The 19,066-nt window shown below is 40.0% G+C and overlaps 1 protein-coding gene across 9 annotated transcripts in view; it reads right to left on the reverse strand.

Annotated features, from left to right (window-relative positions):
* The window catches only part of sorcs2 (sortilin-related VPS10 domain containing receptor 2), a 195,442-nt gene that overhangs the window by 13,458 nt on the left and 162,918 nt on the right, over positions 1 to 19,066 (reverse strand). For all 9 annotated transcript variants that reach the window (XM_063900623.1, XM_063900618.1, XM_063900620.1 and 6 more), the window contains exons 7-12: positions 16,597 to 16,715; positions 13,096 to 13,185; positions 6,331 to 6,510; positions 5,132 to 5,278; positions 3,284 to 3,386; positions 124 to 200 (exon numbers count right to left, since the gene is read on the reverse strand). In XM_063900623.1, coding sequence (XP_063756693.1) covers positions 124 to 200; positions 3,284 to 3,386; positions 5,132 to 5,278; positions 6,331 to 6,510; positions 13,096 to 13,185; positions 16,597 to 16,715 — 716 coding nt within the window. The remainder of the gene's footprint in view (positions 1 to 123; positions 201 to 3,283; positions 3,387 to 5,131; positions 5,279 to 6,330; positions 6,511 to 13,095; positions 13,186 to 16,596; positions 16,716 to 19,066) is intronic.

Consider the following 19,066-nt stretch of genomic DNA (forward strand, 5'->3'; position numbering starts at 1 on the left):
GTCACTCTTATTATAGCAGAGGGAACATGCAGAGGGGGTCTTTAACAAGTAAAAGGTTAGGAGGGAAGCAGCAAAAGGGAGTGTACAGAGAAAGAAGAAGAGGCAGGAAAAGGAAGAATGTACCTGTCTCCACGTCTTTCCGCAGTCTGAGGTGATGTACATCTCTTCCTTATACTCCACTAGCTTGGAGCCAAGGTTACCTGAAAGAAAGATGAGGAATGGAAATTTACATCCGGAGGTGAATCTCGTTTGAGACAGGACAAAACTCAACAGATACAAATTAGGGAACAAAGAGCTTGAAACCTTTCTTAATTTTAGGAGAATTGCTTATTAATCTGTTTCTGAAATGACGTCACCTTTTTTTAATGAAAAACAATACTTGAAATATGTCCTTATTTGGTGTTTTCACAGTGCTCTATGGTGGACGGTTTGCAGAGCAGACGGAAAGATACGAGGCGTGACCTGAAACACTTATTTCCCCTATGTCATAAACGCACACACAGGCAGCTTTTTTTATCCTTATTCAATTTTCACAACCTGCTATTTTTCGCCTTCTGTCAGGACTGCCTGCAAACAAACACAACAAGGTATTAAATAAGTAAAATTGCTTTTGGTTCAGTGAAACCCTCTTGAGTGCTCAGGCATGACGCAATGTGGTTTAATAGCCCGCCACTGCACAGACAGAAGGGAATACTTGTGTCACAGCTTCTCCCGGGGTAAATGCAGCTTTTTCTGGAGAAGTGGCACTTTCTATAGCTCAGCACAGTGACTGCATGCTTATAATGGAGTGTTGCTGAAGAGGCTGCAGACAAAAACAAACCAGGCAGCCCAACAACACGCACACAGGTATAAAAATACACTGCACTATACATGAGACATTTTTAAACATATTTACATTAAACTTGTATTAACACCTAATCTGTTTGTTTTTTAACCAACTACATGTATTATTAGCATATAAATAATTGACATTGTTTATTATTGATTGTTTCATTTCTCTATAGAGACTCATTTATGGGAGAGTATACATTAGATCACTCAATGGCTTTACTTTAAAGGTCACGTATTATACTGTATTTCAACAATATATCATAGGTATCAGATATATACAAAACATGTCTCTGAAGTTTTTTGGCCAAAACACCAAACAGATCAAGAATGATTGCATGTCATAAACCCCTCTGTTTCAGCCTTTCCCAATTGTGTTGATTATGTGTCTGTAGCTTTAAATGCAAATGAGCTGCTGCTGGCCACGCCCCTTTGCAGACGTGTTTCTGGCTCTTATCCGCAAAACCAGTAACGATGAACACTGCGGAGGAGAAGCGTTTCACAATGTCCACTGGCAGAAACTCTGCGGTGCCGGATTTGTTTTTGGCAGCCTAAAACGGCAGAGCATCTATTCTTCTGAGACATCCTGCTAAAACCATTGGCCAAAAACACAGAGGTGCTGCGGGAAGGGATTCAGGTAAGAGGCTGGGCGGGGGTACAACCCACAAATGACGTCAAAGATGAACTTTTACATCACCCATTTTTGAGCGGCTTTACTTGGATCAGGAGGGAAAGAGAGACAACCCTTTCTGCTGAAACTTTTTGAGTCTCTTAACACACATGCGAGACATATATATGTATTAAAGACATTAAAAAGTGCATTTTCCATAATAGGGGACCTTTAATGCACAGGGTTAGAAAGGTTTTTTATTGCTGCATGATATTATAGAACTCTTCACAGTGTGAGAAGCGTCATACATGGTCTTAGCTGTGGTTTTAGTAACACGTAGCATTATAAATAACTATATTTCAGGGATAAAACGGAATCTAAGATACATCAAAGAGTTTTCAGGTTTAGAGTACCACTGCTTTTGTGAAAGAAATTATACTTTGTTTCTCCAAAGGGAGCTGTTTGAAGTCGGATAATTCCCTCAAGTGATTTGAGTCGGCGTCAGAAAAGAGAGAACAAACAATAAATGTAAAAGCTAAAGAATCTGGGGGTGTGGAGTTTGAAAGAAGTCAGCTTATCAAACATGTACAGCTCCCAATCTCTGCTGCAGGCCAACAGGGTAGGGTGGTGACAAAGAGCCATATACAGTACAGCTCTGGAAAAAATCAAGAGTCCACTTCAGCATTATCAGTTTATCTGGTTTTTACTATGTATAGGTATGTCTTTGAGTTAAATGATTTGTATTGTATTCTATAAACTACCCACAACATTTCTCTGTGTTGGAATTCAACAGACACAGGAATGGCTGCCATACATGTAGAGATAACGATTTAAGAAACCTTTGGAGTGGTCTCTTAATTTTGTATGTGTTCTCCTTTGAATTATGTGTTTGCAGTAAAGTGGTTCACTAGACACAAGGGTGAGTTTGTGAAATGTGCTTCAGTTTGCAATATGCATATGTGGATTTAGTTGGCTAATGCATGTTCTGTATTTTCATGTGTCTGTGTTTATTGGTTTTGCTGACCATTGAAGTTAAACAATGCATGATAATACTGTTGAAACTCCACATTCAGCCCTTTTGTAAAGTGACGTGCTAGCAGTGTCTTTTACATTATTTTTGGCATGTTGCTTTAAGCAGGGTATCAGACATTAACAGTATCTGTGAGGTAATAGTAATTGATCCTGGTAGTAGTTGTAGAAGTATAGTCTGTATTTCCCTGATGACGAAGATAAAGTAAACAGCCATATCTCTCTAACCCTCTGTTTATTGTGTCTCACAATCACAGCTCTTTGCATCTCTCTTTTGTAGTTCCTCCTCCTGATCCATTATTTTATCACAAAGGCTGTTCTGTGCTTGACCATTGGCTGTCCCTCGATCCCTGTCTCGTCTTGCGTTCAGTGCTTCATTCTAGATGTTTTGGATCTGTATCTTGGTCCTCCAGGAGGTTCATCCTCTCGTCTTGTCTTCCCTTGTGTGCATGATGTTCTCTCTCTCTACCTCCAGGTTTTTTTTTTTAAAGTGCTTTTAGTGACACGTAAAGTTGCTTGTGTCATCCTGGATCTGTTGTTAAAAATACACATGTAACCAATCTAACTATAATTGAGTCATAGTGTAATTTTATTTTGTTGGTTACTTTGTGAACAGGACATTTGCATGTATGCCATTTTGTCAAACATATGTTTAAAGACATATGGTGTCAAATGCTGCACAGATTGGTAATCCCCTTGAGGCAAGGGATTGTTTTTGCTCAGTGGATTTCAGTTACACGAGTAAAATTGACAGGAAACAAATTTATAAATGCAAGGTTGAAAGAATATCCCCGTAGAAATGCTCTGGAGACTCACCAGCTCCCATGATGAGACCTGGAGCAGAGTCTTTGGTGTGGACAGTCCCCGACACATACGGGTTGTCCGCCCAGCGTAGGTGGAGGTGGAGGTGACAGTCCGGCTGCGAGAGAGGGAGAATGTGAAGACAATTTAATGTTAGGACAAAAGTATGATTCAACAACAAAAACACCATTCGACCATCTAATTGATTGTTTCAAAGTGTATTTGTACCAATGAATCCTAAAGAAAATAGTATCACTTCAGCAAAATTGTGGGAGAACCTCTCTCGCTGAGTCGTGTTTAAAGAGCCTTACCTGATAATCGCACTGCAAATACAGCTCAGTATCGTGTTCATTGCTCTAAATACTATTTCACTTGGGAAACTGAATGGAACCATATCATTTTAAAAGACTGAAAAAGATTAGACTTTCAGCAATGCAAATATTTGCCAGATCTACTCTAAATCTCGTTGCGTAAGTCATCAGGCATTCCCTTCTGAGAAAGCTAGTTCGATATGTTCTATCACATATTACTGAAATGTGCAATGTCTATTTATAAGTATTGTAAGTGTTATCAGGTCGCCAGGGTTACAATGAAACGTGTTACGATAGGACGGTCACTAACAATGTTAGGACTGCATTTTTTAACCTGACCAACTGTTTGCACCAACAAAATTATAAGCATATTTTGGATTTTCAGATGCACCCAGCCCTAAAATCCCTCCCCCTGCAGTGGGCCAGCCAGCTGCCAGACAACTAACAACTGAACGCCTCATGAATGCCAGACTTGGGTAGTCTGCCTCCTCCTCCTGTTTTGTTACAGGGCGTTTGGAGGGTTTCACCAAGAGAGGGCCCATCTTTACAAATACACATAAACCAGCTAAGGTGTACCGATGAAGCTTTAGGCTTTGTTAGGCCATTTGAATACAAATACAGTAACTTCAATAGTATTTACAGTGCCTCAGTTGTAGGGATATTTGTAGATGAATAATCTGTAAGCCTTGATTTTCAGTGGAGAGATGTGAGAATATTCCTTCCCTATGTCGCTTTGATACAGACCCACATGACACATCTTGTCAAGGGAACCTCCTAAACTATATAAGTTCTGTTTTGATCTCAAATGTGGTATAACCTCCTTATTGAAGTTTGTTGTGGTTTTACAATGTGTGTAGTACTGAGAGAGTGACAGGATAGTTTAGCCAATCCCAGGCTGTGGTGTTTTTTGATTTCCTATGCTGAGACTGCAGCCTAAGCCATTTATAAATGTCACCTTGGCTTTTCTCTTAGACATTTTAAAGGAAAAGAAAGATATAGAAAAACAATTTGTTACACTTGAAAGGTCAAGACCAGCATTTTGAAAAATAGTTGTATTTGCTTATTTTGCAGAGAGATGAGAAGATAAATACCACTTGTGTTTTTTAGTAAGCCCCCATGCCAGCAGCTGTGAAAATCAATATGAAAAATGTATACGAAAACAGATCAATGCTATGTAGACTAGACAAACAAGACGATTAATGGGTGATGCAAACCTCGCTCCTTCACACAACTCAACACAACACAGAATCCAGGAGTTCCTTTAGGGAACAGTTTCACATATTCTGTTTTGGATCTGTACAGGTTATAGGGGTTGTTGTGCTGTGTCTTTTCCTCAGTTTGTTTTCCCTCTGCTTTTTCGGAAGCTGACTTGCTACTGGGATGCGGTCACACAGTAATTGCAAACACATTCACTTTAAAGCTGTAAAGTATGGCGATCGTGTATCACTCTGTGGGTCCATTGAAGATAGTATATTCTGTAATAATTCAACTCTGGTAAGAGACAAAATCAATAAAGAAAGTGAAAGGGACCTTTAGCTGACTCAGCACTTACTGCTTTGCAGGTTATCGGCTTGCCATTCATGTCAGTCATAGGTGGGGCCAAGAGATCCCAACTCTGTCCTTTGTTATAGGTGATGAGGGTTGTCACTTTTCCATCGATCTTCTGATTGGCTAGGAAGACTCCTTTGATCCCACGCACCTTTACAATAGATAGGTGTAATGTTACAAAACAACTGTTTTCATATTAGCCTTTGAGCACTTTCTTATGGTAAATGTTGAAACACGTAGGCATGAGAGAGAGATAAGGTCAAACTGACCAACTTGTGCGAGTAAAACAGAAATATGTACCTTTTGACTTGAACGTTTGACATTAGCACACATTAGCCACCATACCAGAAGTATTCAGCAGCTTGAGTAGTCACACCCCTGTATCTATAAAAGTGATATACTTTCACTTTATTATAAAAACTGGACCCTCAAATTGTAATTTCCTAAAATAAACACATAATATAGGGTGAGGGGAGCAAGTGGTAAACTATGTAGAATTCCTAAAAAGGGTCCAGACATAAAGCAGCAGCAACTGGATTATAACTTTACTTTGAAAGATAGAACTGCATTGAGAATATTAACCAGAACATAAGATAAGGCTCTCTTTAACTTCCAGCAGGCGTTTGAAAATGTTAAGCAACAATGCATGAACACATGAACTGCAGGCCCGTAACAGTTACACTTTCTGTAATTGATACATAGATGTCTTTCTGCAGCTGCTCGGTTGCTAACTCCAGGCTTTGAAGTTAAAACATTACACAGTGAACCGATAAAGGCCATTTGAACAGAGCCGTGTGTCAGACATGTCTCAATTTGCCGAATCCCCCAGCTTCTGTCTCTATCTATAATTCAGAAGTGCTGCATATAAAGCAAAATGTTTGAGTGAAAGTACATGAGCCTGCTTTCATTGCCTTTGGAGTTTAATAGTAATAGAGAACAGAATGATTTTTTCCGTTTAGCATGATGAATTAGTTCTTTTTCATGAGGTGGTTACATCCACTTGAAAGCACTTTCACACCAATTGGCTCTACACTCTCTGAGAGAACACTTGAGATGAAGCTCAGAAGAAAGTTCCCCAGAAGGGACAGAACTTACATAAACAGCCGTGTTTTCTGGGCTACCTTTTATAAAATGTTATGGTATTCTGAAACTGAAGTATTCTATGGCCATCAATAATGTACCCAGTCCTCTACCACATCTTACCTCAAGTATGTCAACAAGGACATTCTCCTCTGGCTGCTTGGTGCTGCGAACATTTTCTAGCACAATGGAGTAATAGATGCCCTGGGGGTCAGACTGGTACAAGTTATATGTGTCTGTCTGGTACCACTCCTGGAGGGCGAGGAAGACCTGGTTCTCATCAGTACTCACTATCTGAACATCCTGGGGGAAAAGATTGAGAGAAAAAGGAGAAACGTGAGTAAAGATGGGAGAATATTTTCTGAATCACTGGTTGGGAACTAAAGACAAATACTGTCCACAGAGCAGCGAATTAATTAAATTGAAGACACAAAAATGAAATTAACTGCGAAAAACAGGTAAGACTATAACAAGCGGTTACAGCTGGGGGGAAATAATGGAAAAGGTAAATTAGAGAAGAAAGGGAAAAGAAGATGAAGAATATTCCCTTAAAAGGAGAGGAAAGGAGAGAATGGATAAAGCAGTAAAAGCAGTACATTTGGACTCACAGAAAAATTGACTAACTCACTTTGAGCCAGAGAACAGAATCTGATTAATGCAGAGCCACAGTTACACAAACAACTGGAGGAGGTAGCGATTTACCCACTGAAAATCTGTCTTTGGCAGCTTAGAAAACTTGTTAGGTGTTCTTGTCAAAACTTGTGAGCTTCCAATGCAAATGGCTCCATCACTCATGGAAGACTGTAACGGCGGCGGAGGGAGCGAGTCAGCACTTTCGCTGAGTTAGTGATTACATTAACATAGCATTTTAAAGCCATAAATAAAATAAAGCCATCAGAGCGCAGAGGGAAAGCGCCCAAGAAAGAGTGTCTATGATCATTGACACTGCCGTCTTGCCCAGAAACAAGAGCTTAAATATCTTTAGATTTATGGTTCTGTCTAAGAGTATTAAGAGTATTGGAAGTTGTGAGATGATCTTCACATACAGTGGGGCAAAAAAGTATTTAGTCAGCCACCAATTGTGCAAGTTCTCCCATTTAAAAAGATGAGAGAGGCCTGTAATTTTTATCATATGTATACCTCAACTATGAGAGACAGAATGAGAAAAGAAAATCCAGGAAATCACATTGTAGGATTTTTAATGAATTAATTGGTAAATTCCTCGGTAAAATAAGTATTTGGTCACCTACAAACAAGCAAGATTTCTGGCTCTCACAGACCTGTAACTTCTTCTTTAAGAGGCTCTCTGTCCTCCACTCGTTACCTGTATTAATGGCACCTTTTTGAACTCGTTATCAGTATAAAAGACACCTGTCCACAACCTCAAACAGTCATACTCTCAACTCCCCTATGGCCAAGACCAAAGAGCTGTCAAAGGAGACCAGAGACAAAATTGTAGACCTGCACCAGGCTGGGAAAACTGAATCTGCAATAGGTAAGCAGCTTAGTGTGAAGAAATCAACTGTGGGAGCAATTATTAGAAAATGGAAGACATACAAGACCACTGCTAATCTCCCTCGATCTGGGGCTCCACGCAAGATCTCACCCCGTGGGGTCAAAATGATCACAAGAACGGTGAGCAAAAATCCCAGAACCACACGGTGGGACCTAGTCAATGACCTGCAGAGAGCTGGGACCAAAGTAACAGAGGCTACCATCAGTAACACACTACGCCGCCAGGGACTTAAATCCTGCAGTTCCAGACGTGTCCCCCTGCTTAAGCCAGTACATGTCCAGGCCCGTCTGAAGTTTGCTAGAGGGCATTTGATGATCCAGAAGAGGATTGGGAGAATGTCATATGGTCAGATGAAACCAAAATATAACTTTTTGGTAAAAACTCAACTCGTCGTGTTTGGAGGAGAAAGAACACCAGGGCAACGAAGGAGTGGCTTCGTAAGAAGCATTTCAAGGTCCTGGAGTGGCCTAGCCAGTCTCCAGATCTCAACTCCATAGAACATCTTTGGAGGGAGTTGAAAGTCTGCGTTGCCCAGCGACAGCCCCAAAACATCACTGCTTTAGAGGAGATTTGCATGGAGGAATGGGCCGAAATACCAGCAACAGTGTGTGAAAACCTTGTGAAGACTTACAGAAAACGTTTGACCTCTGTCATATAACAAAGTATTGAGATGAACTTTTGTTATTGACCAAATACTTATTTTCCACAATAATTTGAAATAAATTCTTTAAAAATCCTACAATGTGATTTTCTGGATTTGTTTCTCATTTTGTCTCTCATAGTTGAGGTATACCTATGATGAAAATGACAGGCCTCTCTCATCTTTTTAAATGGGAGAACTTGCACAATTGGTGGCTGACTAAATACTTTTTGCCCCACTGTATGTACTAACCCTAACCCTCTAATTTGCTCAGGAAGCTGTGTGTTTATTACCACATGACAATTCTGCAACAACTCAATGAAAAGGAAAGTAGCTTTTCTGTTTACTGCTGAAGACCTACAGAACGCGAACAAGCCAAGTATTAGAGGTAAAAGATTCCCTATTGTGTAAAAGATTCCCTATAAATGTAGTTTGAACTCTTGGATACCAGTATTCTCTGGTCCATTTCTGGAGTCAGTGGCATTTATCCAGGGCTTTTACGTTACACAATCGCTAAAGGAGCTACACTTTGTATGATAAGGGCAAGAGAAAGACAAATGGTCATGGGAAATCTCTGCATTTGGCATGCGAAGCTATGTGTTCTGAAGAGGCCACCCAACCGAAAATGCCACCTGTCCTTTACCCTCCAGCTGAAATCATGACTGGAAATCTCTACCAGCATTCCTCTTATCGGTTCTGCATCAATGAATGCCCTCTAAAACAAACATCTTCCATCCATCTCTGTCAGGACCAGCAGGGCCACAGACACCCCAGAGACAGCTGCTGCTGGGAGTGAAATATCAGAGGTCTTGAGATCTACAGGCTGCACAAGCCTAGGAAACTGCCGAAAAACTTCCCTTGACCTAAACTCAGCATGGTGTTCACAACTCTACATTACAAAGGCAGAGAGAGATAAATAATGAGAGGGTAAAACTTTAATTTACATTTGAAAGGGAAACTGTCTCAGTGCAGAGACTCTTAGGGCACATCCTAAAAACTGTCACTAACTTATAAAAAGGCATACATGAAACACAATAATGAATTAAAACAACCAATGTGATTAGTCAGCTGTAAGGTATACACACAGTAGCATGTCTAGTAGGTGTACCATCGAGAATGAAATGAGACACAGGAACTGCTACAGCAGAGCAGATCGTGAAGGTCAATCAAAGAAAGCATGAAGTGAAAGGTTGGAACAGATGTTGCAGCAATCTACTGTGGGCTTAAAACATCTTGTGTTTCTTTTTTCACAAATTGTGTTTATAGATGAAATATGTAAATGTGCTGAAATGTTTTGTCTGACATATGAACACTGTATGTATATCAGTTTTCGTTGTTCATTTGGATTTATTGTGTCTTGTCATTTGCCTTTTTGTTAGACCTACCACCCCCACGAAATTACTTGTTCACATCTACTTACGATTTCCCAAAACTCAGATTTTTTTTAAACTATTCAACATGTAATAGCAGTTATTGCAATTTCATTAAGTCAGCATGATATTCAATTCTTTACTGGTAATGTATGGACAACATCGTAGAGCACTGTTTACAGTGATAGTTCCCAATGGTTGGCATATACCACAACCAGTAACAAAAAAAGTCATCACACATGATTATGTGTTATGACAGACTAACTATTTACCCACAAAATGTACCTAACACTGTATCGAGTGTTTTAGTTTCCTAACTTCAACCACATTGCATTAATCACCCAAAACTATGATTTTTTTTCTGAATATAAACATTTCACATCCACAAATTGGCATATTCCGATTGGAAGGTTAGTGGGGACAACCAAGATGGGAGCTAAGCTAACCCAAATAAACACTAAGGACACTACCACTTCCTGTCTGCTACTGGTCACTCTATTTTTGAAGGAAAACAAGGTTCGGGCTAACCCAGCGACACGACTGTGTGGAACAAACGTGAGGAGTTTCTTGCTCATTTCCTTAGAAAAAGTCCAGATTACCACAGGCAGTGAGCTGTGACATAATAGCCTCTTCAATGTGCTCAAACTCTCTCAGCAGCATCGACTTCATTTCCTTTCACAGCCTAACACATCCCATTAATCATGAAAATCCTCATCATGCCCGTTGGACATTACTCACACAGAATTGTATATATACAGCATAATATAGAGTCGGTTCAAACGTGTTAACTTTCGCTGGCTTCTTGGCTCCGACAAGGTTTGTTTGAAGGAAAGATCAATCACACCAGTTAGTATTGATAAGCATATTTTAAATGTGTCTTCTTGTTAACGCAGACAAATAATATGAAGTTGTTGGTACCAACTGAATTTGACAATGATCAGAAATAGTGCTGAGAACAGAAATCAAACTAATCTTTTTATCGGTTATTTATGGAGGTTGATACATAACGGTTCTCCACTGGCACTTCTCTTACTTGTCCAGAGCACAGCCTTGCTTACATTTTGAAACTGCTAGCCATATGAGATTTCATCTTCTATCTCTACTCCGCTTGGCAATGCAAATCCAGCAAAAGCAATGGGTTTAATACTACAGTATACTCTGTTCTGTGGATGCCATGCCTGTTTTTGTCTAGACTCTCTACAACAGTTTGGGTAACTTAATATTTCATCAGCACCGTCTCATCGCATTCCCCACCTCCCTGAGTGCAGAGGGCAGGGCCAGACTGTTTGCTGAAATCCTAAATAAATAAATGACCTTGCCAAATTAAGCTTCCATGTTCAAATCCTATCCCAGTGGAGATATTACTGACACCCGTAATGCATAGCTGTGAAGTTGCACTGGCACTCTTAAGACTTTGTGATCGGAAGAATAAGGAAGGAAAGAGTGCTCACCACCTCACCCATAAACACATTAAGTGACGCGAGTTAAATTCCTTTTCTTGCTCTCATAAAGGAGGGATAGGAGGATTATCCTTGTGAGAACATCTCCAAGTTTATTTGCGATAGTAAGTTAAAATGTGCTCCGGCAGGCGTACACAAGCTTTTTAAAATTTGAATATTTCTTGGATGCATGTACATTTCTTATATTGTATCCATCCCGGGTGATAGACAGAAGATGATGGCAATAGAGCAAAAAAGGGAAAATACTGGCTGTGATTTCGCAGCTATGCCAACTGTATGCATGTGTCCCTGCATGTGTGTGTGGTTAATCCATAGCTCAGGTCAGGTCTCACAGGACAGAGGCAAACGGCTTTCTCTGATGGCCTCTGCATTTTTCATCCTCAAGCCTTTCAATTATTCACAGTGGAAAAACACGGGTCCCGAAACACACACACACACACACACACACACACACACACACACACACACACACACACACACACACACACACACACACACACACACACACACACACACACACACACACACACACACACACACACACACACACACACACACACACACACACACACACACACACACACACACACACACACACACACACACACACACACACTTCCTCTCCTCTATGCGTCTCTCACTCCATCCCTCTTTTCCTTCTCCATTTCTTTTCCCTGTCGCCCGTCTGTGTTGCTCAACCTAAAAGCTTTGCAACGTGTGACCTATCTGCTCACCCAAGTAAGAGGACACATGTAAGGAGAGGGAGACAAGACACACACATTCACAAGTTCATGCAGAAGCAGATTTTTGTTCACCGGCAACCTGCCAGATCTAATGAAATTGATCGGTATTGTCTCCAGTTGTTGGACAAGAAAATAAAGTGTGGGTGTAATTCAATCCTACTCACCTTCCTCAAGGATCACTGTAGCTGAAGTAGTCAAACAATTGAGGCATAAGATCTCTCGAAGTGGTTGGATTGAGCTAAAGTAATTCTATACATTTCCTGGAGAGTGTGTGGAAAACACCAACCACACAGTCCTCTCTGACAGGGTGTCAATGACAATGATTGTGCTTTTGTAGTTTAACGCTGAAAAATACATTCAATGAGCGCAGCTCAATAGCACTCAGGCAGGTGCCACGCTAAAACGGCCCCCTGAGCCTCGAAGGTTCCTTGAACTGTATCGAAGTGGAGCTCATTTATTGTCTTTGTCTATGTCAGGGAGACGGACTGGACTGGATCGATGCTAGTGGTGAATATTTTATGCGAGCTATCGGGTATCAGGCTAGTACCAGGAATCACTTGGGTACTTACATCTGACACCGACAGCGGAGTGGAACATAATTGATCAAAGAGTTGCTGGTTTCAGTGACAGAAAAATGATTTCACCTTCAACTGCATGTACTGGCAGATTGGGGAACATGTAAAAGTTAGGTGAAGATGTTAAGGTCACACTGAAAACTCTTAATGGGCAAATAGTCAAGCTTTCGAGAGGGTAACTGTTTTGAGAGAGAATATTTTTTGACTCTGCAAGTCAAGATATTTCTCGGTCCACCCCCATTAGACAGTGAAAAGTCAGACGGGAAACAGGAGCTAGAGGGAGGGTTATGACATGCAACAAAGGTCCATGACTTTACTCGAAGCAGGGACAGTGCCATTATGTGGGATGCACTGCGAGATGCTAGTTACTTTTGACTTGCAAGTGAATATATTACTATATGTTGTTTTCGTTCAGTGAAGAGAGTGTCAGTCGTCACAACACACATGCATTGTTAGCAACACCTGTAACTGAAAGGAATGATTGCAACTGGAATTTTTCTTTAAAAAATCTCGTAAAACTGGAAACCTTCTTTGATTTGAGGCAACATAAGCAGCAACAGACATATCATTTGGTTGTGTTTTACCTTTGGCAAGGCGTACTTGGGAAACCTCATCTGGACAAACTCGTTGCGCCGATAGGACACATAGTGCTTTGTGCGATTCCCTGTGGTGACCTGGAAAAAGACATACAGACAGATTCAACAGAGAATTAAAAAACATACAGTATTTGTGTTTAAGTAAGTGATTTTGTACTGTTACAAAAGTTCCAAAGATTTGATCCTAGGCTTTTGTACATGCATTTCAAGTAAAACAATAAGGTAATGTTTTCAGAAAAGAGAAAGAACTTGGAGTCAAGGTGCACAGTTAACCATCTGCTCTTGGTGACTCAAACCGTGCTGAAAAGTAAGACTCCCCCGCTCGGCACAGCCCTTGGCATTCACTACACAAACTGGGATCTATGGGTAAAAGGCTGAGTCACGCAATCGCTTTCCTCTCCCCCGACAGCCACCAAAAACTTCCCTTCCTGAGCCGGCTGATCGGAAAGCTCACCAGGCACCGAAAACTGAATACCCAAACAGCAGAGGCTACGTTACTTTAGCTCGGTGAAAGAGACAGTGAATTAAACAGGAGCTGAACGCATCATATCCCAAGTGATGGGCTCAGACGCATGCATGGCACTTTCTGAAACACACTTCCTGTCGCTGTTTGGCTCTTTGTAAAATGAGCGGAGAGCTACAAGTTTTACTTTCAAAATCTGATGGAGAACTTTGTATTCAGAGCTTCTATTTTCAGCTTTGTGGACTTATTTGTTGTCTCCCGCTTTCAGAATATCATTTTTTCGATCGTCTGTGTTCAGATGTGAGATGTGATAACAGCCATCATTTCTATTTGAAAGAAGCAGTCCTTATAATGCTGAACACTGATGAAAATGTGATGAAACAATGAATGCATTTTTTTTGGGTTTAACTATAAGCCCCTTAAGGAAACGCCATTGACTTGTCTTAAGTAATTATCTTCTACAGAGACCCCGGTGAAGCAGGAGGGGATGGATTGTGCGGGTATCTGTGGAGGTGAAAGAGTGCCAAGGCTGCACTCTTAGCCCTGACTGCTTTTGTTCTGTACTTCCTTAACACCTCAAGGCCCTGGCAAGTGTGTATAAATATACATATGTGCATTTGTGTCAAGGGTGCAGGTTCGGTTGCATAATTTGATGTGGAAACAAGTGTATATTTTTTATGCATAATACATCCATATTCATCATGTACTATCAAGTAATAGCAGATCATGCTGTACATGGTTATTAAAGAGGTCTTTCTAGAGGCTCAAGGCTACATTAGCTGTTATTAGCAAGACAAACACAAATTATTTGACAAGATAAAATAATCTGTCCATTAAAATGGATCATATCTGTTTTGCTGAATCGATCTCCATGCTTTTTAAAAACTCTCCATTATACAACCATGTTAAAAGAAGAGCAATTATAAATTGGTGAGGAGTTCAGAATCAATATTGCAAAACATCTCTAAAAGCAGGTCGTTTTGGGGGGAAAGTATCGCATCCAAGAGGTGATGTAATATTATCTCTGATGTATTTGCATTTTGTCCTGTGAGTTTTATAGGACTGCAATACTAAACCACTGGAGGACTAAAGATGGTTTTCTACTCTCAAACTGTGTTGTCTGGTTTTAAATACAATTTAAAATTTACTTTAAGTGTGCAGAGGTGTGTGTGTGTGTGTGTGTGTGTGTGTGTGTGTGTGTGTGTGTGTGTGTGTGTGTTTGTGTATGTGTGTGTGTGTGTGTGTGTGTGTGTTTGTGTATGTGTGTGTGTGTGTGTGTGTGTGTTAAATCCCCTAGAAGTGCCTGCAGGGCTTTCTCTCAGACAATTGGACTTGTAAAATGATAAGGTCATGCCCCCACCCCACCCTCCCATCCATAAATGTGTCCCTACATCTTATATCAGTTGGTTCGTAACACAGGAAGTACTAAAAGGATTATCCCCGGAGGATAAGAGACCAATCAATCTTCGCCTAATGAGGGTTATATTCCTCATGAATACACATTCATGCATACATACATGCACAAATGCAAAAACATGCCTCCCCAAATGTGACAATTTTTCATCGCATTACATCTTCTCATATATATTCTGCTGATGTAGAATGCAAATGGCATTCAGCTTTCAGCCTCTGGTACTGTACTGCATTTCGAGTCAATTATTGACAAGGAAAGCTTAATTCTGCGCACACTCCTAAATAACGATTATTTTCTATTTTAAACCAACAGTACAGTATGCCGACCCAAAACTGCAGCCTATGTTGTGCATGCAAACAACACACAAAGATATGCACAATTGCTAAGTTATTATAATAACAGCGGAGAAGCAGGTTTCAGGCAGACCCTTTTAAAATGTACAAAACTGTAGTATTAATGTAGTAATGGTTATATTTTGAAACATAAGTGTAACTGTCTAGCCTCCACTCTACAATATGATCTCATGCGGTGCTCGAATGCTTGAAGGCACAAAACAGTAGGCGGGCGCTGTTCCTTTAGTGCATACTTATCCTTTTTTCCATCTATGATTATGGTAAAAAGTGGAAAGTTAGTGAAGAAAAACAATAGTTGAAAATCTTGCTTACACTAATGTTACTTAAGGTTCAGTTTTACCTTAGAGGCTACTGTGGAAATACTGTGAATGTCCTCAATCAGAAGCAAAGCCAGGGAGGAGATCAGTTCTCCACAACTCTCCTATTTTACAGAATCTTTATCCCACTGTTTGGTTGTACTGTCTACATATTTGCAATGTTGTTTTTGGCTCGGTTAACTCATCAACATGTTTTCCAGAAACTGCAGCAGGCGGCTGTTTTAATGATTCACAGCATAGAGAGGCACAGTTGAATGCTAGCTGGTGAACATAAATGAATCATAAAAACATAACCAAAGACTGCAAATTAGCTAGAGCTAAAAGCCCTATATACACTTCATCATATTTTATATAACCCTAATCCTACCAAAGTGTTGACGTACAAGACTTTTTCTGTGATGGTTCGATCTGGCATATAATTTCATTCTCTCTGTCCCCCTTCGGTAGACTTTCAATTGTTCGGCATTAGAAGTTATATGATTATTGTGTATCTATGAGAAAGGTAATATTGATTCAGAAAATAATTAAATATTTAAAATTAACGAATCAAAACAGAAAACATGTTTCATTGATTGGCAAAGAATGCTAAATTGGAAAGACACAATAAATCACCTGTGACTTCAAATGAATAAACCCTCAAGTAAAGCGACAACAAAATAGAACATTTGTGCCAATTTTGTGAACCAGTCTCCGAATAAGCTGTTTCTATTCTGTATCTGCTCTGTGTTTGATTACATTTAAAGAAAGTTGAGAATTTATTATTTTAATAATGATCATGTTTTAAATATTAATTTCCTAAAACCTTTCTAGACAGCAGCTGCTCTAAACTCAAGGTAAGAAAAAACATCCTTGAATACAAATACTGCACTTTTGGAGAAACCTAGAAACATCTCTATCTTTGTGACAAAAAAAAAAGAGCTCCCCTGATGTGGAGATGCTTACCTTGACAAAGATGTAGTCGTCCTGCACCAGAAGAGAGTTGTGGTCGATTTTGCCGAGAAACTGAGCCGTCACCATTTTGTCCGAACAGTTCTGGATGAGACAGGTAACATATAGGTATCCTGCAGAAACAAACAGAAAAAAAGGCTTAGTTTCTGATGATCAATATGTGTTTACAAAAATGGACAATACTTACAAAACACAATGACATTAACAATAAAAATACACATAAATATTGCCATAATAATAGTCAAAGAGTAATATTTAAGTGAAAAAAATAATTTTAAGGTACATTTTGAACAAATACAAAACATGATTAGTTAGTGATCAATTGTGCAAATTATTTGCAATTAATAATGCGCAACTAAGAGACTATTTAACAATAAAATATACAAGGTCGGTGGTTCAATCCCCAGCCTCTTCAGCCAACATGTCGATGTTTCCTTGAGCAAGATACTTAATCCCAAATTGCTCCCGATGGCATCGCCTACAGTGTATGAATGTGTGTGAATGGGGGACTGCCAGCTTGTATGTTGAAGGGTCTCAAAGACTCAGAAGGAGCTTTGTGAATGCAGTCCATCCCTTAAAATATATACACCTAAAGTCATAAAACAATACATACAGACCGACACACCTAGAGGAAGAAAATGTAGGGGAGAAGACTACGTGAATAGAACAAGTAAGGCATCATTTTCCGACTATGACAGCTTCCCAATAGACACATCGCCGCTGTAGCAACCAAATGGCCAGGAGGGATTCTCCTCACAGACACACAGCGAGGTTAGCCCCGGCTGCAATGCTCAGCCGCTACTGAATTTCAACTAGCAGCTGCATCAGCAACACTGCCTCCTGAAATTCAGCTATTACTCTCCTCCCAGAGGTGACAAGCTGGCTATAAAATGTCTGCACAGAAACACACACATGACTTACAGTATCACAGCCCATGTTTTGAATGACATTACCTGTTTTGACCTTGAATTGATGACATACATCACCCTTACCTGCAAACTATAGGGATTCAGCCTCCTTTCCATAGCATAACTAATAAAAGCAGGATTATTGTTGAAGTGACAAAACGATTGCTGAGCAACAATCTTTAGCATTTCCTTGAGACAGCTGGTAAGCATGAAAAGATTAGGTTTGCATTCAATTGGAAAGAGTTAAAAAGGAGTACAACTATGTACAAGGTTTATGTTTAAGTACATGTCCATGTTTTGCAAGAGCTTTGTAACTAACGTGTTTTAAAATCAGTTATGTATGACACAATTAGTGGCCAACAAAATGATACCCTCGTCCCTAATTTCTGTCAGCTAATTATTAATAATTGCTGTTAAAGATGTGCTAGTTGTATTTACTATGTCTCAATAAAAGACATTATGTGTAGAAAGAAGTTAAAAAAAGCACCAAACTATTCAATATCCTCACATTTTTGTATTGATTTATCCGTTTTGGATTTGTTGAACAATATATATTTTTTTCTCATTCTTTATTGAAGCTAAAGGCACAACCACAACCATTTGTTTGTTGTCAGTTTAAGTTCCTTTAATGGAGTATCTTTAACACAGTACACAGGTTAGTATTGAGCTAGCTTTGTGGATTGGACCTTTGCTGCTGCCTAACAAAAACATTACCTTATTTATAGTCTTTGCGACACCTCTTTCTACAAAGTGGATTCTTGTTAAATAAAGTTCTTTGAGCTGCAAGAGAAAGTAACCCACCTCACTCCAGGGGGCCCTACACTCCTTCCATTGGCATCTTTATTATATCTATGTGACAACACAAGTACCAGAAAATAAAAACAGGCTTCCAAGAACTTGACTACCTTTTAGAAAGTCTATTGATCCTTTTCTGTCTTTGCTTTTTCTTTGTTAAAGAGGTGTCTGTTCCAACAAATGGATTTATAATGTATTGAACTGCCAGGACGTTTACTTAAAGAAGAAAACAGCAGAGGGCTCGTAAAAAAAAAAACATATTGGGCTAAAGTGTTCAATTCCAGATTGTGGCACATCTTCTTACTACTTGCTGTCCTCCTCACACACCTGGGAATGCATAAACTAAGCACACGCACATTTATTTACACATGCAAGTCACTGTCCGTCTTTGCAAAGCCAACAAGCTTGTGAGTACCAGCAAATGAACAAAGTACATTCACGCTTTCCTGCACATCAGTCCCCCTTAATAACACACACCCTGTCACCCTCCCTATACTCAAAGCTCATCCATCAATCGACCACTGCCCTTTCTCTTGATTCCCTTTCCTCTCATCAACCAGACCTCGCTTCCTCTTCCCTTGGCGACTCCGTGTTCTTCTTTGAAGATTGACAACGTTTGACCTTGGAGATGCCACATGTGACGGGGGGGACGGGGGGGGGGAGAGGGCACAGGGCGACTGGATTGGTTCAGCATGCCTGATCACTCTCCTCTTGAGTAGCAATGTATATTGGTATGGAAGGAAGGGATAGGGAAAAGGGAA

This window comes from Eleginops maclovinus, chromosome 14 (genome assembly GCF_036324505.1).
Source record: "Eleginops maclovinus isolate JMC-PN-2008 ecotype Puerto Natales chromosome 14, JC_Emac_rtc_rv5, whole genome shotgun sequence".
Taxonomy (NCBI): domain Eukaryota; kingdom Metazoa; phylum Chordata; class Actinopteri; order Perciformes; family Eleginopidae; genus Eleginops; species Eleginops maclovinus.